Below are 26,093 nucleotides of genomic sequence, written 5' to 3' on the forward strand. Positions count from 1 at the left end.
CCTACATCAGCTCAGAGCTTCTGGCCCCTTTTGTTGAGCATGACAAGACCACTCCCCATCATAAATGTGACACTTTTAAGCTCCTTGAAGGATCAGTCCCACATTTACTTTACACAACTTTAGGAGAGGGAATTAAACAAAGCTGGGAAAGAAGTGGGTGCGGGGAGAAAGCAGCCAGCAGGCTGTACTAAACCATGAGAGGAATAGATCGGGTAGACGCATAGAGTCTCTTATCCAGAGTGGGGAAATCGAGAACATAGCTTTAAGGTGAAGGGGGGGGGGGGGGGAGGTTTTATAGGAATCTGAGGGGTAACCTTGTCACGCAAAGGGGGGTGGGTGTATGGAACGAGCTGCCAGAAGAGATAGTTGAAGCTGGGACTATTTCAACGTTTGAGAAGCAATTAGACAGGTACATGGATAGGATAGATATAGAGGGGTATGGGCCAAACGCAGGCATGTGGGACTAGTGTAGATGGGGAATGTTGGTCGGTGTGGGCAAGTTGGGCCGATGGACCTGTTTCCACGCGGTGTGACTATGATTCGATAATAGAGGAGATAGGATGAGTGCTGAGAAATTGGGTTGGAGTGAGTAACTCCTTTGCGGGTACAAACAGGAGCTGGGTTACATGCAGGGTTGTAATGGCAGCCTTATTTTTGCCGTCCCACTGGGCTGTAAATATTAATTACACTGCTTGCTGCAGTAGAGGCTCACGATTCATGCACAGTAACCAATGGCAACTCCATTTATTGCTGAGCAATTTAGAAAGTTACAGTTGCAGCCCACGTCGATGGCAGCGACTGATCATGTCCCGTCAGTCGATAGGGGGCAAATACTAATAAGCAGGATGGCGCTCACACATCATTCACTCTGCACAGCCAGAAATAAAACGGCCCGTGCACATCTTCACCCCTGGCGAGATTTCCGACCACAACGGCCTGAAACGTGGCCTATTTCCTTCGCTCCCTAGATGCTGCTGCACACGCTGAGTTTCTCCAGCTTTGTGTATCTGCGGGTTGTAACAGGGTGCACACAACCCTCGGCTAAACAACCCACAGGACAGGATGGGACTCACCCCTCCCCTCAAAGACAGCTGGCACCAACACATTTCGTCTTTCATCCCACCTGAGACGAGGATACACTTTTTCACCCAGACAGTTGTGAATCTGTGGAATTCACTGCCGCTGACGCCAATTCACTGGATGTATTCAAGAGAAAGTTAGATTTAGCTCTTAGGGCTAATGGATTCAAGTGATATGGGGAGAAGGCAGGAATGGGGTACTAATTCTGGATGATCAGCCAGGATCATACTGAATGGCGGTGCTGGCTCGAAGGGCCGAATGGCCTACACTGCACCTATGTTCTATGTTTCTATGTCATGCCACAGCGTTCCTTCAGCAACTAGGGTTGTTGGCAAGAAATGAGCGCAGGCTGCTATGAAGGGGCAGAGGGGCGGGTGGGGGGTGGAGAGTCCCCACATGGCACAGGGGAACTTGTTGATGGGGAGTGGGCACAGGAGGCTGCCTGCTTGTGGGCACTCGTGGTAGGGAGGATTCTGTAAAGGCTGGACTGCCCCCAGAGCCCAGGCCAGCAGCAAATGCCCCTCTCAGAGATGAAAGCGAGACTCAATGACGAAAAGCAAAAGGTTTCCACTCTGTGGAGGAAGGAACTGCAGATGCTGGTTTAAACCGAAGATAGACACAATATGCTGGAGTAACTCAGCGGGCCAGAATAGGAGGAATGGGTAACGTTTCGGGTCGAGACCCTTCTTCAGACCGAGTGACCGATACGTCACCCATTCCTTCTATTCAGGTTTCCACTCTACCAGGTGAAGTGCTTGAGACTCTCAGGCAGTGGGCGGAGGAGGAGGCGTCAGGTGTGGGTCTGTCACCAGCGAAGGCCTGCAAGGTGTCCGGGAGTGACGGGGCCTGACTCCAAGCAGGGCAGGTGCGTGAGGTTTCTCTGTGAAAACCACAAACACAGGCTCCCCCCACTAACTAACGCCTGCACCAGGCACCACCGAGAGAGAGTGCTGCTTGCATTGCGAGGTGAGATCAGAGGAAGGAAGCACTGACATGAGGTCAGGGGACCCCAATGTCTGCAGCTCTGGAGGCAGACTGTGTTTTGCAAGGGAGCTGCTGACCCTGATCTGAAACTGGGGCAAACCTCCATTGAATTCTGCACTTTCTGCAGAACTTTTTAGCCCAGTGAGGTGAAGCTGATTGGTGAAACTTAGTGTGGAGGAAGGAACTGCTGGTTTAAACCGAAGACAGACATACGCTGGAATAGACAATATGTGCAGGAGTAGGCCCTTCGGTCCTTCGAGCCAGCACCGCCATTCAATGTGATCATGGCTGATCATCCACAATTAATACCCCGTTCCTGCCTTCTCCCCATATCCCCTGACCCCGCTATCTTTAAGAGCCCTATCTAACTCTCTCTTGGAAGTATTTTTGTCAGTCTCCCTGCCTGCTTCCACTACCTGCAACCTCCGGCAACCACCTGCAACCTCAGGGAACTGGACGGAAACCTTGGGTGGCGCGCAAAGTCTCCAGAGGTTTCCGTTCAGGTTTCCTAAGTGGGACAGGGGCTTAAGGGATACTCTTGAGTTTGGTCAACCCCTTATTAATGCATTACAAAATCAAAGTTGCAACTCAAGAATCAGACTAATCAGAAATTATTTGAAGGTAAGATTCAGGCAACCTTTGCCCTACCCTGAGGGTGGGATGTTTGACCACACTGTCCTTTGATACACCACCTGCTCAGGAGATAATTCACTCCCATGTCAGTAGGGAACCAGGCATCAAGACCCAGATACTCGGCTCAATTCTGTCCTCTCACAACCGTTGCTTTCCTATTTTTTACTTTACTCGGGGTGGGGGGGAATGAACACCTTGAGGTCCGTGTCAATACACTACAACCTTTGTCCTCCAGAAGCTGTCACTTCTCTTTCCTGCTCTCAGCCATCACTAACACACAGCTCCCCCTTTGTCAGGGAGCAATGGAAGATAAGTAAGGACACAAGAAGCACAGGCCATTCTGCTTGCTCCACTTTCCACAAGACCACCACGATTCTGCACGCACCTCGCATCTATTACGTCCCTTCACGTTGAACAATCTGTTGATCTCTGCCTGAAATATACTCAGTGACTGAGTCGTCCACAGCCCTCTAATGCAAAGAAGTCCAAAGATTCTCCACCTAGCGTGCGGAGAGGTTTCTTCTCCTCTCAGTGCTGAATGGGTGACCTCTGAGTCTGAGACTGTGACACCTGGTTCTAGACACCTCAGCCCGGGCAACCATGATACCTGTATCTACCTGCCAAGAATTTTGCATGTTTGAGTTTATATTTTGAGTTTATTTTTCTAAACTCCAGAGAGTACAGGCCTAGTCTGCTTCATTTCTCCTTGTACAACAACATCCCAATAATCAACCTGATGAACTCCCTCCATTACAACCATATCCTTCCCTCGACAGGCTGACCCGACCTGTGTACAGGAATCCAGGTGCCATCTCACCCAAGCACAGGAAACGAATCATCTCTACGTTTTGACTTGTTTTTGTTTTTAAATTGAGAACATTTTTATTCTCCTTTAGTCTTCTACATAGTACATTTTCATAGACTTCCTGAAAACCTATTGGCCGTCCCCCGCTCCCATCCCTGTCGGTCCTTCAGCCACTCCAACAAGATTGTTGAGAAAGAGATTCCCTTCTGAAATTGATTTTGCTATCTTTAATTCTTTTTCTTCCCCTTGAAGTTTGTTAAATTTATACTTTATAGATCCAGTATCCTTCCACCACTGATGCTGAATCACGCCAGACCATAACAGAATTAGGCCATTCGGCCCATTGAGTCTGCTCTGCCATTTGATCATGGCTGATCTGTTTTTCTCTCTCAACCCCATTCTCCTGCCTTCTCCCTGTAACCGTTGACGCCCTTACGAATCAAGAACCTATCAATCTCTGCTTTAAAAATACCCAATTACTTGGCCTCCACAACATTTTGTGACAATGAATTCCAGATTCACCACCCTCTGGCTATAGAAATTCCTCCGCATCTCCATTCTAAAGGTAGGTCCTTTTATTCTGAGGCTGTGCCCTCTGATCCTAGACTCTTCCACTAGTGGAAACATCCTCTCCACATCCAAAGGCCAATAGCTGCATGCTTCATCTTCCCGAGCTGTGTTTAACTGTGCTGCACTACAATCAGCAGCTGCACACGTACTCTCTCTGTCATCTCCCAGCCACTCCTTCACACACGGCCAAGTTAATCTGATGGTTATTAGTCTTCACAGGAAGCCAACAGGACACGCACTAATTTTAACCACATCAAAGCGAGGAGATCCGTGTTCACGAGACACTTGTTTCTGACGCCTGGGTCAGGTGACTCACCTCAACATCTGCTATCTCAGTAATGCCTGCCTCCTGAAACAATGGAATCTGAAGTGGCAGTGTCTGCTTTACAAGTTCACAAGTTATAGGAGCAGAATTAGGCCATTCGGCCCATCGAGTTCACTCTGCCATTCAATCATGGCAGATCTCTGCCTCCTACTCCCATTTTTCTGCCTTCTCCCCATAACCCTTGATACCCGTTCTTTATTCAGAGAGCTTCCTGCATCTTGCTTACATTTCCTCTCTTCTGGGTCATACACAATGAATGCTGCTTATGGTATGTATGTCACTTCCCACACCAAGTTACCAGTCCTGCTCCCTGCTGTCAAAACCAACAGATGGATTCGCCTTCTCATTGTGACTGATGAGACTAGAATGAGCCAGAGTGTAGAGAGTCTAATGGCTAATGCCCATTTCTCATATCTCCTTATGTATTATTAGAAGGACATTCATTGCATTGAATCTATGGCAATTCACCGAACTTCCTATTAGAGTCATACAGCGTGGAAACAGGGCCTTCGGCTCAACTTGCCCATGCCGACCAACATGCCCAATCTACACTAGTCCCACCTGCCTGCATTTGGCTCATATCTGTCTGAATCTATCCTATCCATGTACGTGTCCAAATGTCATTTTAACATTTTAAAAACGCTGTGTATTCTCCCACTACATTTCTCTGTTACTTATCCTCATCACATTCCCATCAGTTTTACCACCCACCCACCTGCAGTGGGAGTAATTAACCACAACCAATGAATCTTCCAACCCACTGATCTTTGGGATGTGGGAAGAAACCGGAGCACCTGGAGGAAACCCATCTAGTCACAGGGAGCCTGAATGGTTTACTCACGCTTCCCCGATTTGTCACTTCCCTGTTTAGTCCATCAGTTCATTGACATCTTCCCGCTGTTTACAGCTTTCTTCCTCACTACCCACTGCGTACAGCTCTGGTCACCACACCATAGGAAGGACTTGAAAGTCACTGGAGATTTCTAAGGATGTTGTCACGGTTGGAGAATTTTAGTTACAAGGAGAGACTTATGAGTGTTTGGTCATTTGGTTTGATCAAGAAGACTGTGGGGGCGTTATATTGAAGTGTAATGAATCACGAGAGATCTACAGACCAATTTTCCTCAGCTGAGAATAAGATAACTGGCAGCACAGAATTCTTGGAAGCATTAGTGGCAAATAAGGAACAATTTCCCCCTGGAGAGTGTTAAGGACCTGGGACGCACGGCTCAAAGAGGTAGAGAAATTAGAACTCTATCAGCACATCGAATACAACAATATGGTAGCTGAAGGGGCAGCACAGTTGGTAGAGACACTGCCACATAATGCTAGAGTCCTGGGTTCAATCCTGACATCCGTGTGGAGTTTGTACGTTCTCCCTGTAACAACATTAGTTTCCACTGGGTGCTCCAGTTTCCTCCCACATCCCAAAGGCGTGTGGGTTGGTAGGTTCCTTGACTGCTGCAAATTGCCCTTAACATAGGACAGTGACAGAGGAATTGGGGATATGGGAGGGGTAAATATAGGGCTGGGGTAGATTGATGGTGAAGATGAGGTGGGGATGATGGCCTGTTTCTGTGTTGGATGACTCCCTGAATCTTAGAGCTGTTCCCGACAAAACTCCAGAATACAAGCTTGGGAATAGGGTCGTACTGGGCCCACATGGCCACGATGGACTGAACGGCCTCCTCTTCCACATTTTGATGACTCAATCGTGTGACAAACTTTGCACCAGCTGCAAACTTCTTCACGGTGGCTCCAACATGTGTCTAAATCGTGGAAACAAGCGGCAGGAAACCAGGGTCCAGCACCGGGCCCTCAAATTCCCAATGGGGAACAATCTCAACCAGTAAAGTGCCTGATAACTCATGCTGACACCATCATCCCCCCCCCCCCCCCCTTCCCTCACTGGGCTGTTTGGTGAAATCTAAAGGGGTTCTAGTTTTCATATCAGATGACCCTGTGGTATTTGGTCACATTCCTACCAGCAGCATCTATAAACCTCCCTCCCCCAACAAGGAGTCATGTTGTACCCTTTGCTGGAATGGAAAAGATGAATTGCTCACCCAGCAACAACAACAGAGCGGAGACAATTTCTCTCCCAAACAATGAGTGGGAGAAGATTCCATTTTCACAGGAGCAAAGATACCAGGTTATAACGATTAAATAAAGTGATACCCCATCACTACCTGGATTTCCGTAGGAAAGTGACTTCACCCGACACTTAACTTGGTCTCCAAACCTAGTGACTGAGATCAACCGTGGCAGGGTTGCATCTCCAGCACACAATAAAGGGAGAATGTTGGTCCGATAAAGGTCCCAAGCAGGAGAAAGTGCAAAACTACCTGTAACCAGCTGAGATGGTCATGTTATAATGATTTCAATACTTTGCCTGGCAGTGGTGAAGCAGAATTAATGGTAACTTTCAAAAGGGATTTGGATTAAATTTTGCAAAGGAAGGATTCATAAAAAAAACAGCAGGGAGTGGAACAGGCTGGATTATTCTCAGAAGAAGCATTAGCATCCACCTTTATCATTCTTTAAATAGTATTAGAGGAGTTTAATAATCTGCTTCAGCAAGCGGGCAATTAATGAAGACTTAAAGTTGCGGCAGCACAGTATTTAGGAACCACACAAAGCTTCAGGGTAATTAAACCATTGACCGTTAGGAAGATGGCGGTATATAACAAATGCAGCAGATCCCAAACACCAGTAGAGCCCAGTAGAGAAAGGAAACACCAACACAGAATTAGTCAGATTAACAATGATCAAAGTATCTCTCTTCGTTGTTTCAAGAAAATGAATTGGGCCCCCAATGATACAATCAATTTATTAGACTCAAGCAATTTGCAATGTCCTTAATCTCACAATTGTTTGAAATTTGGGCTTTTCAGAATTGATTATTAAAACACATTCAGAGCCCATTTCCAATATTGTGGAAATGTTAAAACCAGATTTTTAACCCCTGCAGTTGAGCTTCAGCTCTGTTTTAGTGTAAATGGCATGAACTAAGTAGTTGAAGGGCCTAACTCTATGCTGCGTTACTTTACTGAATGGATTCGACCATCAGCCGAGATCAGATTTTAGCCAGGTGTAACTCTGAGGCTCTGGCATTCCCTGGAGAATGTTTATAAAAATAAAAGAGATCTCCCCAGTTCGAATGAACAGGAGATTCCTGGACTTAATTTAGAAACAAGGAATTGTAGATATTGGTTTACTAAAGAAGACACAAAGTGCTGGAGTAACTCAGCAGGTCTGGCAGCATCTCTGGAGTCTGAAGAACTGAAGAACAGTCTGAAGAAATTTACCAACCTGAAACGTCACCTATCTACATTCTCCAGAGATGCTGCCTGACCCGCTGAGTTACTCCAGCACTTGATGTCTTCTCCTGGGCTTAAATCTTCCCTGTTATGGCCTGGATGATGTTCAGGCCAGGTGCATTTGGAAATGGGTCAGTTTCCAGATCAGATGGTATTCTGCTATTTAGAAGTAGATTCAAGAGGGCCAATTTCAGTAGAGGATCACAGGACCCCAGTAGTTGGTACCAGGGGGCCCAGGATGTGTGGGGGGGATCAATTGAAATCCGTGAGATGAAAGAGGCAACCATGATCTCACAAGTGGGCAGGTTTGAGCACCTCTTCTCTACGCCAACTTCAGTGAAGAACGGTGTGAAATCAAACTTCTTTTGGACCTAGTATGGTGTCAATTTTTTTAAAGCTCTATGTATTTATCCTGTTTTTATTAACTACACTGAATGGAAACTGATCAAGAAACGTTTTTTCGTTTCATCTGTGTATGCAAGTACTCAGTTAAAATGATATTAAATAAATACTGATACTGATACTGAATATTTCAGCCCAGAGTCAAAATGAGAACTGCCTTTGGTAAAAGAGATACATTGACCTTGCATCCGAAGAACTTGTAAAACGTAATTAATACAGTATACTAAACCAAGCCTTAAGTACATTCAGGGTGGGGGGAAATCTTTTATTTTAGGTAAGCAACACGTGCAAAGTGATAACAAAGGTTACAGCATTGAGGCTTCAATAAATATCTTTCTTTTAAAAAAAAAACTTTTTTGTTTAATTTAATTTTTGTTAGAAAAATAGCACTGTTATGAGAAGACATTGTTGGCCACGCTTTGTAATATTTCACATGCAAGTTAGCATCACAGCCCAAAACCACCGACATGGATTAGGAGAGTCAGAGGGAGAGGGGAGGGAGCAGCTGGAAGGTGGAGACGGAGGAAGAGGGGAGTGGGAAGAGAAGGAGAAAGTCAGAGAGAAAAGAAAAAAGAAAAAGTGGAGAGAGAGAGAGAGAGTAAGATCAGGGGAAAGGTGGAGGTGGGAATACAACTCCCGACTTGTAGCGGAAGCTGAATACCATTATAATTTGGAACAAAGGTCAGACCATGACATGCTTCTAGGCTTAGCCTTATATTAAACCATGCTCGGCATTCACAGGGGAGAAGATGAACATCCTCACTGTGCTAAAAAATGATGCACAGAATATCTTACACGCTCCAAAAATAACATACATTTCTCCGAGTTGAGTAAGACATGATGGTCCAGGCCACAGATGATCCCAAGAACCTCAGACAAGCTGATTTGTTGAGCGATACGTCATTGTATGATAGTGACTCTCCTCTCTTCTCCCAGGGCAGCCGTCTCCTCCTCCCACAGGGGTAGACTAACACCCCAACTTTAAATCCTCAGGACAGGGATGACTGGGCTTTGTGAGGGATTCAGGCAGCCACCTCTCAGGGTAGGGGATAAGTCTCCACCGCGAGGGGGATTTGGAGTATCAGAATGCTCTGGGGCTTTCCTGGGTCTCTGCCATGGGCTGGGGAACTCCACATGCCAATGGAACACAAGAATTTGTCTAAGTTAGTTGGGTCGTCCTGGTAACGGGACACGGGTGCGGGAATGTTTAAAAACAATTGTCCTAACACTGTTTTTGGGAAGATACAGACACAAAAAGCTGGAGTGGCACAGGCAGCATCTCTGGAGAGAAGGAATGGGTGACGTTTTGGGCCGAGACCTTTCCTCAGACTGAAGCTTTTGGGAACTGGCTAACCACAATCCTGTGGCCCATTGTGAGGTGGGTGCTGTAAGTATCTGTATCTTTGGAGATCTGTCAGAAGCGCTGCATCAGCAGAGCCATCTCAATCATTAAGGACCCTTATCTCCCATCACACCACATCTTCTCCATTCTGTACAGGAGTATCAGTTGCAGAACCAGCAGGATGCTAAACAGCTTCTTCCCACAAGCAATACAAATGGTTAACGGACTGTGTCCCCTCCCCATACATCATACACCCCCACATCTAACCTCGCCCAAACTTTGACAGCTAGACACCTGTCAAGGTAAAGTCAATGTTCGGTCTGAATGTCTGTTTTTAGTTCAATTTTAGGTCGATTTTAGATATGTTAATTTTAAAGTTGTATGTATTTATTCTGTTTTTATTAATTGCATTGACAAAAACTGATGAGAAACAATTTTTCATTTCTTCTGTGTACGTAAGTACTCAGTGAAATGACAATAAAGTTAATTAATTTTAAAAAAGGTGTATTTTTTGGATATTAAAGGATATATTTATGGCGAAAATTGGCCGATTCTTGATTAGGAAGGGTATCAGGGGTTATGGGACGAAGGCAGAACAATGGGGCTGAGATGGAAAGATAGATTAGCCATGGTTGAATGGTGGAGCAGACTTGATGAGTGGAGTGGCCTAATTATACTCCTAGAATTTATAAGCCACTGATCCTACACTTTGTAAGAATTAACTTCCTATCCTGTCTTGCCCAGCGGGAAACTGCCTGATGAAAGGTTAGGTGAGTATAAACGGAGGAAGTAGACAATCTGATAAAAATGATCGATTTGTCCTTTAAAAATCAGTGATTTTGGAATGTAGACACTTTTCTAGTGGAGATTCTTGGGAACATCTGAGAGAGAGCTTGGAACACCACGTAAAGAGCTGCAAGTACAGGCTCTGTGTTTCATACAACTTGTACCCAGAACAGCACATTGCAGACCAGGTGGTACACAAGGACAGAACCCAACCTGCCCTCAAACACACAGAGGCCGTACATACATCATCTCAAATCAGTGCTCCCCATGCTGGCTCTTCAGTCCACCAAATGGACTCAGTACCTCCCCTTCATTTTACAGTCTTTGTTTAAAACATAATAATCTGCATTAAACCACAGCTGCACGACTGGTTAAAGACAGCTTCACAGTCTCCTTCAGGATTATGTTATCATTTGTTAATGACATCAGTAATAAAATTACAATGAGTGCTTCTCCAATTCAGGCATCTATAACACAGCACTGGTTTCAATCCCAAAAAACTCCCTGTAAACATAGGACTTTTACCATCGAAGCAAACTCGGTCACTAGAGGGGGGGGGGTTAAGGAACCATTGAACAGTTCATCATGCCTTTCATAAACCGCACTCAGGGATTCTAGACAGCCCCTGCCAAGTCCTGACTGTGTCAGACGGGCCACGTCTGAAGTTCACAGATATGTTTTTTCTGACACTGCATCCTCACGCTCAGTGGCCAGTGTTGCTAGGTCATACTGGATCTTTACAGCTTGGCTTCAACTACCTGGGACACTCCCAGCATTGCACCTGCAACCTGTACTAACACTCGGCCATCCACTCACAATGCACTGAGCTCTCGTAGTGCCCATAAATAACAGCGCAGCCCCACATCCTCCACTCACCGACTCTCTCAGCATAGACACCATCTCAACACCGAACTGAGCTCTCCCTGGGCATGAACATTAAGCCCCCCTCCTGTATCCCCTACATGTAAAGGTAAACTAATGTTTCTCCAAGCAGCATGCCATCCTGATTTGGAAATACATCATTGGTCCTTTATATTCTTTGGGTCTAATTCCTGGACCTCCCTCTTCACTAGGGCTGTAGATAGCTCCTTCATCACAGAAAGGTTCAAGGTGATGGCTCAACCCCACCTTATCCAGGGCAACCAGGGATGGCATTAAAGCCTGGCTTTGCCTGCGGTGCACAGAGCCAATGAATGGGGCCGTTCAATAATCTTGCTAGGTGTGTTTACTTGGGTCTGTGAACGATCGCTGTGCCAATTATTATCAGCTGGCATGGAGCACGTTAAACATTACTGTGAGGCAGTTTGATCAGAATTCAATAGTGTGAATAAAGGGGGCTTTCGTCAGCTGTGTAGTGTGGGCAGGACCACCCAGTTGGTTTCAGAAGAGGAAGGGAATTAATCAGGAAGGACCCACCCATCCACCCACCTTCCAAGATCATGGGCAAGGGCAGATATTGGAAGGTCCATGGTCACAATGACTGGTGGTGATCGCCAACGTTGCTCCTCTAAAGGGGCAAGAACTGAGCTCCGAGGGGGGGAGAGGTCAAACCTGGAACTGTAATGGACAGGAGCTGACAAGGTGTATGCAGCAGGGTTTTCTGGGTCAATATCCTATTTTACCTGGAGCTACCTGCATCAACTGCACTGATAGAAAGATGCATTTAAGCAGTTTCTGGATGGTCACAAAGGCTCCACACGGTTCCCTGCAGGGCCCGAGGCCCCACCTCGGTCACCTGCTGACCCTGCCCGTGACTCTTGATCACTAGTGGTTACCTTGTAAAGGTAAACTTCCCAGTGCAGTTGGCGTCGACTTCATGGACCCTCCACCTTAAAGAAGATCCTCAGCCTCACGCTGGCAATCTCTATGCCTGGCACTGCCCTTGGGCTGAGATCTCTGCCAACCCCAGTGATGAGCAAATCAGTGCTCAAGCGAAACCAGGGACACGGGCAACATGGAGGAGCAAGGATTCATCCCAGTACAGACAATGAATGAGTTCCATTCCCACGTCCCTCCACCACACATCAACGGGAGCCCCCCCAGGATTTGTAACCTGAGTGCAGAGAGCGGTTTGATTGAATTGGATTGAAAGATACAGCAAGGAAACAGGCCCTTCAGCCCATCAAGTCCACGCCGACCATCAATCACCCGATCACACTAGTTCTATCTTATCCCACTTTTGTGGCCACTGCCTATACATTAGGGATAATTTTACAGAGGCCAATTAACCTACAAACTCGCATATCTTTGGGATGTGGGAGGAAACCGGAGCACCCGGAGGGAACCCGCGCGTTCACATGGAGAACGTGCAAACTCCCGAGGTCAGGCTCGAACCCGGGTCTCTGGTGGCTGTGAGGTAGCGGTTCTACCAGCTGTGCTGCACTAATGATTGACGAGAGTGTTGTTTTGTGGGTCATGCTGTCCATTCCCTGACTTGTGTAGGATTAGCAGGAGATTTGTGAGCAATGTCACAGAACACTATGTTTGTCCCATTGTGAGCTGCTCTGTGTATATTGCTCTGTGTATTGGTCTGTGTACTGAGGTGTTGCTTATTGTACACAGCAACGTCAGATTAGTGACTACTGGGTCCCAAACAATGAGGGCTCTGGCACAGACTAATCTTTCACTGGCAACATGTCAACATTCTCAAAGTACTCCACACCTCATGAAAGAGACAGGTTGGAATTTTGTTGCTGGTGCCATTTAAAAATGAACCTTCAGAGCTTGAAGGAGCTTCAAAGAATTTCTGATGTCATTCAACAAAAGATATCGTTTGGAGATCTGCTAATGTTGCCCGGGGGCAATTAAAGACTCAGCCTGACTTATTCCTGCCCCTCACGATCCTTCCAGGGGTTTTGGGATGGTTCTTAAAACACCAGAGGTCAGTGTTTGATCAAATGGTTCATCGTCTTATTCCAAGCCTCTTGGAGCTACGGGCATTTTGTTTTGCTTCTAGAAGCACTGGCAACGTTATTCCCTCCAATTAGCTAGTTACTGGATGCTTCGAGTATAATTGAGGAGCAGGGAAGAATTGCATTGACCAATTGCAATGAGCTGCTGTGTAGCTCCATGAATAAATGAGTGCACTCAACAAACCAGCAATAAACACAACTGTGGAAGAGCATTAGACTAAGCCCCACAGCTAATCCTGGGCCTGGAACTCACCATGATCGTCCTCCCCTTCTGACAACATACTGTCGCATAAACAGAAACACATTGAATAGGACCCAAGGCATCCTTTTAGGACAGACATAGAGAGTAACCAAGTCCCACAGGAAATAAAAGCAAGCTGGTATCAAGAAACCAGTTCCTTCTGGTCAGCATTGCAGCAGTCCATGGAGGTTAAAGCAGACAGTAAAGCCAGCAGATTAGAGGCGCCGAGACTAAGACGAAGAGCCAGGAAATGTCCCCAAGACATGCCGGAAGCCCGCTAGTGCTCGGACAGACTGCAACAGGGTCTTTACCCTCAATGTAGTTACGGGACAGAAATTTGAGTGACTCGTCCACTAAGATGACGGGCAGTGAGATCTTCAGGACCATCACCCACTGATGCCAGTCCAGAGCAGTCACTTGGAAGACCAGCTGCAAGGAAACAAAGAGGGAAAAATTGTGTTAATTTAGGCACTGAATTCATCACAGGAACACAGATGCTGCTATACACAGATGCTGCTATACACAGATGCTGCTATACACAGATGCTGCTATACACAGATGCTGCTATACACAGATGCTGCTATACACAGATGCTGCTATACACAGATGCTGCTATACACAGATGCTGCTATACACAGAAGATAAACACAAAGTGCTGGAGTAACTCAGCGAGCCAGGCAACATCTCTGGAGAAAAAGGGTGGGTGACATTTCCGAGAAGGAACATGAACACCTTGGTTTTGCATGGAGGTTAACACACTTAGGTATTTGTTGTAACTGGATGTACATATTGTGTGTGTACATGGGCAAAGTATTTTGCATTAAAAATTAATGCATCAGCGAAATCGAATCACTATATTATTTGTAAAGCAACTCAAATTGCCCTTTTCTCTCTTTCTTACAGTTCTGTTGAAGAGTCATTGACTAGAAACATTAACTTGTTTCACTGCAGATGCTGCCTGACCTGCTGAGTGTTTCCAACATTTTCTTTTTTTATTGCTATTGGGTAACATTGATATGCTTCCCTTAAACTGGTCCCCCTGTCTCCTAGACCCTCAATTTATCACGGGGATGGGGTGGGTTGGGGGGGGGGGGGGGGGGTTAGCTGTAACATCAGGTCATTTTATGTGCCGATGTAACAGAAAGATTACACAGTCTGTACCCATTGGGGCAGGATTTATCGATGGAAGATAGTCACAAAATGTGTTTCGGTACGAGATCTATTATCAATTATCAATGGAAATTGGAAAACAGCAGACTTTGAAATAAGACTGATTGTGATCATTAACTCTGAATCAAGAATGTGCTTGGGGTGGGAGATTGCAACCTTCCTGTGGTTTTGACAAATGCAATCAACCCGGCGTGCACAATCAAATAAGATCAAATAGAACAAGTTGTCCTACAACTTTAGTTTGTGCACGCCATACGCAAGAAGAATGATGTGCTTCATCTAACCTCAATTCCTCTGTTTAAGAAGGGAAGTAGAGATAATGTATTAAACCAGTCAGCCTCACATCAGCCTTAGGGACAGCATACTATTGGAGAGGATTCTTCAGGTTAGGATTTACTAGCATTTAAATAAGAATGGGATGAAGGACAGTCAGCATGGATTGGTGGCAGCAGGTCGTGTCTTCCTAAATTGATTGAGTTTTTTTTGAGTAGGGGAATGGATGTTGTACGCATGGATTTTAGTAGGGCAGTGGATAAAGTTCCTCATGCTAGGCTGATCCAGAAGTTTACGATGTATGAGATCCATGTTGACTTATTAATTTGGGTCAGAACTGGCTTAACTATGGAATAAAGAGGGTGGTGGTGGAAGGGTGTTATTCTGGCTGGAGGTCTGTGACCTGTGGTATCCACAGGGATCTGTGCTGGGATCTTTGTTGTTGTATATTCATTACTTGGATGTAAATACAGATGGTTTGGTTAATAAGTTTGCAGACAACACCAAAATTGGTGGTGTTGCAAGCAGTGAAGCTATTCAAAGGGAGTCCAAAGAATGTCCATGGATATTCAAAGCTGTCAAACAGTGGGATATTGATCAGCGATAGAAACGGGCGGAGAAATGGCAGATGGAGTTTAATCCGAGCAAGTATGATGTGTTGCACTTTGGGAGGGCGAATATAAGGGTAAAGTGTACAGTTCAGACACTTAACAGCATTGATGTGGAGGGATCGTGGGGTCCATGTCCATAGCTCAGGAGTGAATCAGCCCGCACTGTGCCGGCCTTCAGTTAGCATGGTCACCAAAGTCTACATTCATACTCACAGGGAGTGGCTCCACGTAGAGGATCAGGAAGTGCAGAGACATGGATATGCAGATTGTCCCCAGAAGCCAGATGTTCACCCAGGGCGGCATCCTCAACAACGACTGGTTCTCTGACAAGCTAAACACACAGCAAGCAGGGTCAAGAGTTAAAAGAGTCAAAGGAAACATAATGAAGTCTTAATTTTATTTTTAAACTGATCCAGATAGATCAAGCCCTTGGATAGATCTACAGCCCAGGGCTGTCACCACTGTCACTAGGTACAACAGTGTACACTATGTGACTGGAGTAGTGCTTCTCACCCACATGCCCTCTAAACCCCCCCCTTCCCCCCTCCCCCTGGGGTAAAGTAGTGATGGGGAGGGTCTGCACTGTGGGGGAAAGGGTCCAGTGATGGATGAGGGGTCCAGTGAGGGAGGGGGTCAAGTGAGGGGAGAAGGATCCAGTGATGGGGGTCCGATGATGGGGGGGGGGCTTGGTGATGAGAGGGGCCCAGAGCTGGAGAGAGGGGCAGAGTGAGGAGGGGGGGGGGGGGGCAGTGTGGAGGATGGGGCCCAGTGAGGGGCAGTGAGGGAGGAGGAGCCAAGTGAGGGGGAGGGGCACATGGAGGAGGGATGGGTCCATTGAGGGAGAGGGTCTGATGATGGGGGAGGTGCTCAGTGAGGTGGGAGGGGCCCAGTGAGGTGGGGGGGGGGGAGATGAGGTGGCAGTGTGAGGGGGGTGGGGGGGAAGACCCCAGTGAGGTGGGAGGGGTGTACTCACTGAGCTGGGGCTACTGCAGGAGTGGACCTGTGAGTTGAGGCCAGGGTTCTCCTGGCAGGAAGGGGGAAGTGTCGTTGCCTCTGGTGTGGAAGTGTTGAACCCCTGGGTGGAACTCCGGGTGCTGTGCCGGGTCCCCCACCCTGCTCTCCCTCAGCCCCAGCTCCCTGCACACTCTGGAACAGGGCAAAGCTAGCCACGGCCTCCATACCAAGGGGCTGAAACTCACATCAGATGCTAAATATTTATAAGATGTCAAAATAGGTGGACAAAATGACCGCCAATAATATAATTTGTGGTTTTAACGAGGGATTCTGGATAAACTATTCACTTGTAAAGTGAATGAGATCCTTCAGACAGTGAAATAAATCAGACACTCAGAATCCCATCGGGCCCCATTCTGCAGGAATGAAGCTCCTGAATGAATGCATTGTCCTTGGACCAAAGGGGATGTTGCCAACTGCGGAATACCCTTCCCTGTGTCTCTCCCTCTCCACTGCATATCCAGGTAGAATGAACTCAATTAGAGTCTGAGGAAGAGACTCGACTCGAGGCGACACCCGTTTCTTCTCTCCAGAGATGCTGCCTGTCCCGCTGGGTTACTCCAGCATTTTGTGTCTATCTTCAATGGTTCAAATCTTTATTGTCACGTGTACCTAAGTACAGTGAAATTATATTTTATTGTACACATTCCGGTGACAATCCGACTATTCTTTAGGCACAATCATACTAAGTATAAGAGTGTAAGATAGTAGACTGCACTGAGCCGTTATACAAAGGTCACCACATTTTAGGTGCCATCATTCACTCTTCAAGTCAAAATAAAAAAAAAAAAATTGCCATAAAGGTATGTTTTTGCAGAATTGTGGGCACAGCCCAGACCATCAAACACACCAATCTCCCTTCCATTGACTCCATCTACACTTCACGCTACCTTGACAAGGCCACAAGCATAATCAAGGATGAGTCTCTGCCCAGTCACTCTCTCTTCACCTCTGTCCCATCAAACAAGAGGTAAGAGAAGTTTGGAAACGCATACCTCCAGATTCAGGGAGAGTTTCTTCCCAACTGTTATCAGGCAACTGAGCCATCCTCTCACCAACTAGATAGCAGTCCTGACCTTTCATCTACCCTATTGGAGACCTTCACTCAGACTTTACTGGGCTTATTGTCACGTGTGCCGAGGTACAGGGAAAAGCTTTACCTTGTACTAAACGTTATACCCATTATACATCCTGTATACGTACTCTGTGGACGGCTTGATTGTAATCACATAGATGGCACACAACAAAAAGTTTTTCACTGTACTTCGGTACACGTGACAATAATAAACCAAACTATCCTGGCAACGGCACTGGGTTAGAGTTGCCCGGCCAGATGATGATGTCAGTGAACTTCACCGCTGCGGTACTCCGGGCTAGAAATGCTTGCCACTGATGTATGCCATGGACTGTGTGTGTGCGGCTTGTGCCTGTGAGTTGGCTCCCCCACACCATTACCCCCACCCCTCCACACCCTACCAACCCCCTCCCCAGGCCCACTCCCTTGCCACGGCTCCGGTGGTGGGTGGTGAAGCTGGGCGACAGTACTTGCCGACTCCAGGCTGCACTAACCTGTTCAAAGCGTTGCACATCTCGATGGTCACCAGGACGGACAGCGCCATGGTTGTCGGGAAGCGGGAAGCAAAGACGGAACACTCAACGTCCTGGTAGAGCGGGTTGTCCGCGGTGCACTGCATGAAGTGTCGCTGGGGGAATGGGGGGGAAGAGAGAGAGGCGGGTGAACTGACTGAGAGACCGCATGCAATCTCGCCACACGTTTCCCCACATCACTCTACTCCATCAGTACCCCTACGTTCTGTGTCTACACCAACAGTCTCTACTGGCCTCACCCTGGCTCAGAAGGTGGCGAGTCAAGACTCACTCCACAGCCTTGAGTCTGTCGTAAAGCCATTCAGCATGGAATCAGGCCCTTCGGTCCATTGAGCCAGTGCTTAGGTTTACAAATACAACTTGGAACAAAGGCCCTTCCGCCCAGCAAGCCTGTGATGATCATCGACCATCCATTGACACCAATCCTATTCCATTCTCTTCATGTTCCGGCCACCGTTCCCTGAACCCCAGATTCTATCTCTCTCCCGACATATTGGGGGGCAATTTACATTGGTCGGTTTAACTACAGTTCGGCACGTATTTGGGATGTGGGAGGAAACCGGAGCAGCCGGAAGAAGTCCACGTGATTACCGGTAGAACATGCAAAATGCACACATACAGGACTGGGGTCGGCACTGGACTGGGGTCTCTGGCGCTGTGAGGCTGTGGCTCCACTTTCTGCACCACATCCCCTTAACGAGAGCCCATGTTCCAGTACATAGTTGGCAATTGGGGGGGTGGGGGAGGCAGGGTTTTCAATCAAGCTCCTCCTGGGTGGGTCTGTCTCATTGATTGCAACACATGAGTGACTGTACAAAAGCTCCTGACTCGGACAAAGCCCTTCCCCAGAGCCTTTTTCAGGGTGGCAACCTGGGGACAAGGGGCGATCTATGCCCAGTAACCTGCACTGTAAGGGTGGCATAAAGGATTTGCTTTACTGTTGAGCGCTTGCTCTCACTGGGGCTTCCTTGCTCTTCTCTGTGGACCCTCTCTGTCTGCTGGAGAGGAGGGGTGGTTGGTTGCACACCAGTCCCTCGACCCCCCAGCACGGGACCAGGAATGAGCATCTGGCTCACAGACACGCCCCCAGTGCCGGCCTCGCGTGTCGGGGTGGCTCAGTGCTCTCTTCCCGCTCCGCGATTCCCAGCTCCCTGGCTGCTCTGTTTGGAATTGACCGATGACATTTCCGTTCGGGACAGTTAGCTGCGATAAAATGCTCAGTGATCGGGTAGGTGGTTTGAGAATTGGTGGGTGAGGGTTGGGGTTGGCAGGGACATAGGGGACAAGTGTTACACACACTACCCAGTGTTGGGGTGAGTGTGAAACACACACTGCACTGTGTTGGGGTGAGTGTGTTACACACAATACCCTGTGTTAGGGTGAGTGTGTAACGCACAATGCACTGTGTTGGGGTGTGTTACACACTTGTGCCCTGTGTTGGGGTGAGTGTGTTACACACAATACCCTGTGTTAGGATGAGTGTGTAACGCACAATGCACTGAGTTTGGATGTGTTTGGTACAGACAGTGCAGTAGCTCGGAGAGTTGTGCACACTCGCCCTCTCCTTGATGTGACAGTCCCTGTTGCATTTCGCTGCCTTCTCAGCCGCTGCTGGATCAAGTTGATTAATGGAGTCTTTGTGAAAGTAATTATCTCCGCCTCTCATCGCTGAGAGATATACAGTCCCCAGGCAGCGCTGCGTCACAGTACAGGTCAGTGCAGAGCTGTACACAATGAAGTGCTCGCTCAAACCGACTGACTGTTATTTACACATTGAGACGCAGAGGAGGGCTACCCTCATGCATCAGAGAAAACGTTTAACGATCTGTTTTTGTCTGGTTTCGGTTCAATTAGACCAAGGCTGTGAATCAACGCAATGAATACAGTACAAAATCAATGGCTAAGACTTTCTAACAGGCAGCCAATAGTAAGTAATGATTGAGACTTCAACCTCCATAAAGCCAGCAGCTATTGTTTAGTTTTTCTGTTTAGAGTTCCAGCATAGAAACAGGGCCTTCGGACAACCGAGTCCATGCCTACCATTGATCACCCTTTCACACAAGTTCTGTGCTATCCCGCTTTCACAAAGGATTTGTGAAATGTCTGAAGGAGGGTCCCAGCTTGAAACGTCACCTATCCATGTTATCCATGCCTGACCTGCTGAGTTATCCAGCATTTTGTCTTTCCTTTACAAAGGACTTGCAGTAAATGGACAACTAGTGAACTGAACCTCTTGCCCACCCCCCTCACTCCCCCACCCTCTTGAAGGGGAGATATTGAAGCTCCATACCAGCTGGTTGAAGGTGACCTGTGGACCAGTCTCATCGTACATGAACCACCAGGTGGCTGCTCCGACTGTCGCCAGGCCAACGTACACTGAAAGAGAGCAACAAGCAGGGTAAGCAAAGCCGAAGCATGGGATGTCCACAGCGCTCCACTCCTCTCGCCTGTCAGTGGGGAGAGGACTGCGTAACCCTTCGCCTCTGACCACCCACCAGACCAGCCACCCCTGCCAACTGTCCTTGCTTTCTCCGAATTGATCCTGCCACAATATCGGATCAGAAACACAGGCAGGGACTGTGGCCCTTCAGCCCTTTTGGCCTGTGTCAGCTCTTTGAAAGACCCATCTGATGCCGTGCAGACACAAGGAACTGCAGATGCTGGAATCCTGAATAGAACACAAAGTGCTGGAGTTACTCTGGTACGGATTGGGTCGGGACATCTGAAGAAGAGTCCCGACCCGAAATATCATCAGTCTGAAGAAGAGTCCCAAACCAAAACGTCATCTATCCATGTCGTCCAGAGTTGCTGTCCGACCGGCTGAGTTACCCCAGCACTTTGTTTTCCATATGTGAGATTATGATATTTTAATTAAAACTCTGTCCAAAGGTGTCTATGGTTCACCAGTGATAGTTTCAAGAACTGACTCTCCTCCCTTCACTGTAACGGATCAGATCACAGCAGGCTGCGGAAAAAAAAAAAAATCTTTCCACTCTGACTCTTTTGCTAATTTAACACTTTCCAAATCCTGTCCAATTCTGAATTCCCCTGAAGCTGCCTTAATAGACAAATAAGTGGCTTCTATGGTAAAAAAAATCCTTCATAACCGTTTCTGCTCTTTACACGTCCTTGGCACCAACTCCTAGATCTTGGATGTGGGCTAAGATTTTGTTGTGTGTCTGGAAAGACTCCAACTTCCTGCCAACACAAGAAGTTCAGAGGATGCAAAGCTTTTTAGGGACAATCTGGAGACCCCCTTCCTTGCTGCTGGGTTTGCAGGTCAGAACTACCGACTGGATACAACAGAATCATTAGACGAGACTATAATGTAATCTAAACAAAAGCCTGGTCCCTTAGCTCCATTCCAAACCAATATGTTCCTGAACGCACTTGCCCGGCTCCGATCATTAATCCTCGAGATGATCGGGGCATCAGGTGCATGGGAATACCACTACAGTAAAGGCTCGCAATGATGGACCGCTATATAGCGGAGGTGTTTTATAGCGGACCGAGTCTCCTGTTGCCCCCCCACCCACCCACCACCGCCGCCAGTTATCCCACGAGCTAGCGCCATGTGACATACTTCCAGTTTTGGGTAGCGTAGAGAGTTAGCAGCATGAAGGCATCGTGAGTGCCGGGCCAGTCCCTTGTTTAAACCCCCTCCCTCCCAGATCGCGTTTCTTCCTTCCCGGACTTGTGTTAAACTTTACCCCCCCTCACTCGGTTATAGGTGACAATCGGCAATAATGGACACCATCCTCACCCCTCATCCCCCGTGGTCCGTTACTGCAAGGGGTTATTGTACCTGCAGATACCCCTCCAAGCCAGCACCATGACTTGAAAGTATATTTGCATTCCTTCACAGTCACTGGGTCCAGATCCTGCAACTCTACCCAGCAGCACAGTAGGAGCAGCTTCACCAGAAGGATAGGGGTGGTTCAGGGGCAAATGGGAAAGAGCAATAAAACATGCTCAGTGCTCAAGTCCTGGAACTGAGTAAATCAGTTCAGTTTAGTTTATTGTCCCATGTACAGATACAGTGAAAAGTTTATGTTGCGTGCTAACCAGTCAGCGGAAAGACAATACATGATTACAATCGAGCCATTTACTGAGTGTAGAGATTTAAAAGTGTGGAGTGATTGTAATATGCCATTGTACATCTACTTCCGTGGCACATTGTCGCCTGGGATGGACTGCATCTTGGAAGAGGTTCACCAGGGTACGGCTTCAGTGTGCGAATGCTAGTGTGCGGCCTGCTTACCTCCAATGGCGATGTATCGGAAGAAGAGCCAGCCGCTAATGAGGGACTCCTTGGGATTGCGAGGTGGTTTGTTCATGATGTCGAGGTCGGGAGGGTTGAAGCCCAGAGCCGTGGCTGGAAGACCGTCTGTCACCAGGTTCACCCAGAGCAGCTGCACCGGGATCAGGGCCTCGGGCAAGCCCAGGATGGCAGTGAGGAAAATGCTGCGGGGAAACAAGGAAGAGGAAGGGTGATTGGATTTAACCACAGTGATCCTGCATTCCAGTCAACGTACCACAACAGGAAATGTCCCTTGTCAGTGATGGGGCTCCAGCCTGTCCACTATCCTTACATTGTCCTAGTCCTGATACATCATCCATCTCCACAGCAGCAAACCAGAGCTCAGAGCAAACACGTACATGGAGTACATGCACCGATCTTGGTCTCATCATCTGTGGTCGGGATGTTTGAGACTTATGACTGGGTTATAATATGGTTAACCCGAGAGCTCACATACTGGGCAGCATGATGGGAAAATGGCCAAGATAGAACATAGTTAAGTAAAGTCAGATATAGGGGAGGGGTAGAGTACAAAGCTCCCTCCGACATCATCACCCAAACACCAGTGGAGAGCAACATTGAGCAGTAAGTACTTTGTCCGTAATGTCCAGCCTCTATCTCCACAGTCAATTATTTAATTCAATTATACTTTATTGTAACATGTACCTAGGTACAGTGAAATGCCTTGTTTTGCATACAACCCGGTAAAATCACGTAGCAGACCTCATCCAGACAGCATACAAGAGTCACCACGTTTTGCCGCCGACAATGTCAATTGTGGAATTCAGGTTTTTATGCATAAAACCACTGCAGCAGGCAGTACAGAGGAGAAAGTCTCCATGCATGGCAAGCAAGTTTGGTTGCTCCCATGAGGTATGCACTTGCCACCATGAAGCAGAGTCCTGCAAGTACCGAAAGACCAGACGGCAGGCCATTGTGCTTTAATTTGACAAAAACAAAGCCTCACCAGACCACTTCGCCCACGTTGGAGGAGATAAGGTAGCGAATAAACTGCTTCATGTTGTTGTAGATAGCTCGCCCCTCCTCCACGGCCGACACGATGGTGGAGAAGTTGTCGTCTGACAACACCATTTCTGCTGCCGTCTTAGCCACAGCAGTTCCTGAGCCCATGGCAATCCCAATCTCAGCCTTCTTTAGAGCAGGAGCATCATTAACGCCATCTCCCGTCTGCGGAGAAGAAAGGAATTATTGCTCTCTCCTGGCGGAATTCTCCCAGGTCCACAATCACCTCCAGTGCAGTAGCGTGGAACCACTGAAGCCCCAACATATCCTCAAAGATTAGTTCCCCAAACTCAGGGCATACTGCTGCATCCATCTGTGACTCTCAGATAGGTGCAGGGATTATTCCTATTCCAACCCATTTTATTCTGCAGGCATCAACTCCACTCAGATATCTACCACTCATCTTCACACTGCAGGCAATTTACACCCGCCAATCAACTGGTCAATCTGCACGTCTTTGAGATGTGGGAGGAAACTGGAGCACCTGGAGGAAACCCACATGGTCACACGGAGAATGTGCAAACTCTACTCGAACAGCACCGGAGGTCGGGATTGAACCAGGGTCGCTGTTCCTGTCGTGCCAATGTGCCAGCAGTCTGTGGTCTGCTGGTGCATCAAACTGTGCCAGTTGCTTGAACTGAACTCTGCCATGTCACGGCAAGTTGATGCAGGGCGAAACATCGGATAGGTGCTTCCGAGAGGGATAATTAGACAGGATGTGTAGAAAGGAACTGCACAAAATGATGGCGTAACTCAGCAGGACAGGTAGCATCTCTGGATAGAAGGAATGGGTGACGTTTTGGATTGAGACCCTCCTTCAGACTGAGAGTCAGGGAAGAGGGAGACATAGTGATTTGGAAGGGTAAAGTGTGAAAAGGAGAAATCAAAGGGGACGAAGCTCAAGGAAATGTGTCGAGTGTCACAAAATGCTGGATGTTATCTTCGGTAATTAGACACACATTGGCCCTCGGCTGGGGACAAAAGCTGGGGCAAGGAGGCATTTGGAAGGAGAGGTGGAGCCGTGGCCAGCACCTGAACTCACCATGGCTGTGATCTCATCGAACGACTGTAGGTACTCGATGATCTTCGACTTGTGCGAGGGCTCGACGCGGGCAAAGCAGCGGGTGGAGCGACAGGCTTCCCGCTGCTCCTCCAGCGACAGGTCGTCGAATTCGCGGCCAGTGTAGGCCTTCCCCGACACGTCCTCGTCCACACCGAAGATCCCAACCCGGCGGCAGATGGCGATGGCCGTGCCCTTGTTGTCACCGGTGATCATGATGACACGGATCCCGGCCTTCTCACACCTGCGGATGGCGTCCACCACTTCTTTCCTCGGGGGGTCCAACATCCCCACACAGCCCACAAACGTGAGGTCAGTCTGCAGGGGAGAGGGAAGAAGCAGAGCTTAGTTCACAAGGTCTAGAAGCAGAATTAGGCCATTCGGCCCATCAAGCCTACTCCGCCATACAATCATGGCTGATCTATCTATGCTTCTCAACCCCATTCGCCTGCCCTCGCCCCATAACCCCTGACACCCGTCCTAATCAAGAATCTGTCAATCTCCGCCATTAATATATACATTGGCTATGCCTCCACAGCCTTCCGTGGCAATGAGTTCCACAGATTCACCACCCTCTCACTAAATTCCTTCTCATCTCCTTTCTCAGGCAATGGCCTCTGGTCCTAGACTCTCCCACTAGTGAACACATCCTCTCCACATACACTGTATCCAGGAGTCAGCAGTGAGGCAGTACGGTGCACATCACGGTACACTTACCTTGACCAGAATCTCAGCCATGATACACAGCCACGAGTAGTCTGTGGACTCGCTGTGTTGCAGACAAGAAAAACAAGGTCCTGTGGCATTATTAGATCATTAGTACCTCGCTTAAAGGTGCTGGTGTGGCAGCAGGTAGAGCTGCTGCCTCACAGCGCCAGAGACCCGGGTTCAATCCTGACCTTAGGTGTTGCCTGTGTGGACCTGCAGAGGTCACTCACTTTGAATGACACAGATGCTTTTGTTCATCTCGCTGCTGGAAGGGAACCCTCCAGAAAGGCAGTGTTGTGCACCTGACCCCACAGGATCAGAAGACGGCTGGCACGGTGGTACAGAGGTAGAGTTGCTGCCTTACGGCACCAGAGACCCTGGTTCGATCCTGACTATGGGTGCTGTCTCTACGGAGTTTGTACATTCTCCCTGTGACCTGCGTGGGTTTTCCCCAGGTGCCCCGGTTTCCTCCCACACACCAAAGACGTGCAGGTTAGTAGGTTAATTGGCTTCGGTAAAATTGTAAATTGTCCCTCGTGTGTGTAGGGTAGTGTAAGTGTAAGGGGATCGCTGGTCGGCATGGACTTAGTGGGCAGAAGGGCCTGTTTCTGCACTGTATCTCTAAACTAACCTAAGAGACCAGCTCTTTGAAGTCTTTGGCGAGGACGGCACTCTGCCTCGCCGCGGACAATGGTTGCCTCGTTGTTGTGTTTGTCAATAGGCCGTATCTGTGCGCTCGGTGCCCGGGATAAAATAAACAACAGAAGATTTTACAGCTGCAAGATGACTTTGTATTTAAGTGTTATGGTTGGATTGGGAATTCATGCTCTAGATGTGAATGGGAAGTGGTTAGGCGGTTTGGAATTCCATTTGAGGAACAGCACCTCATGTTTCGCTTGGGCAGCTTACAACCCAGCCGTATGAAC

General features: G+C 48.0%; 1 protein-coding gene across 1 annotated transcript in view; it reads right to left on the reverse strand.

Moving 5' to 3' along the window:
* The window catches only part of atp2a3 (ATPase sarcoplasmic/endoplasmic reticulum Ca2+ transporting 3), a 136,872-nt gene that overhangs the window by 1,976 nt on the left and 108,803 nt on the right, over positions 1 to 26,093 (reverse strand). The window contains exons 14-20 of the mRNA XM_033045929.1: positions 24,442 to 24,777; positions 23,344 to 23,564; positions 22,338 to 22,540; positions 20,367 to 20,452; positions 18,038 to 18,171; positions 15,668 to 15,785; positions 13,712 to 13,829 (exon numbers count right to left, since the gene is read on the reverse strand). Coding sequence (XP_032901820.1) covers positions 13,712 to 13,829; positions 15,668 to 15,785; positions 18,038 to 18,171; positions 20,367 to 20,452; positions 22,338 to 22,540; positions 23,344 to 23,564; positions 24,442 to 24,777 — 1,216 coding nt within the window. The remainder of the gene's footprint in view (positions 1 to 13,711; positions 13,830 to 15,667; positions 15,786 to 18,037; positions 18,172 to 20,366; positions 20,453 to 22,337; positions 22,541 to 23,343; positions 23,565 to 24,441; positions 24,778 to 26,093) is intronic.

This window comes from Amblyraja radiata, chromosome 28 (assembly GCF_010909765.2).
Source record: "Amblyraja radiata isolate CabotCenter1 chromosome 28, sAmbRad1.1.pri, whole genome shotgun sequence".
Taxonomy (NCBI): domain Eukaryota; kingdom Metazoa; phylum Chordata; class Chondrichthyes; order Rajiformes; family Rajidae; genus Amblyraja; species Amblyraja radiata.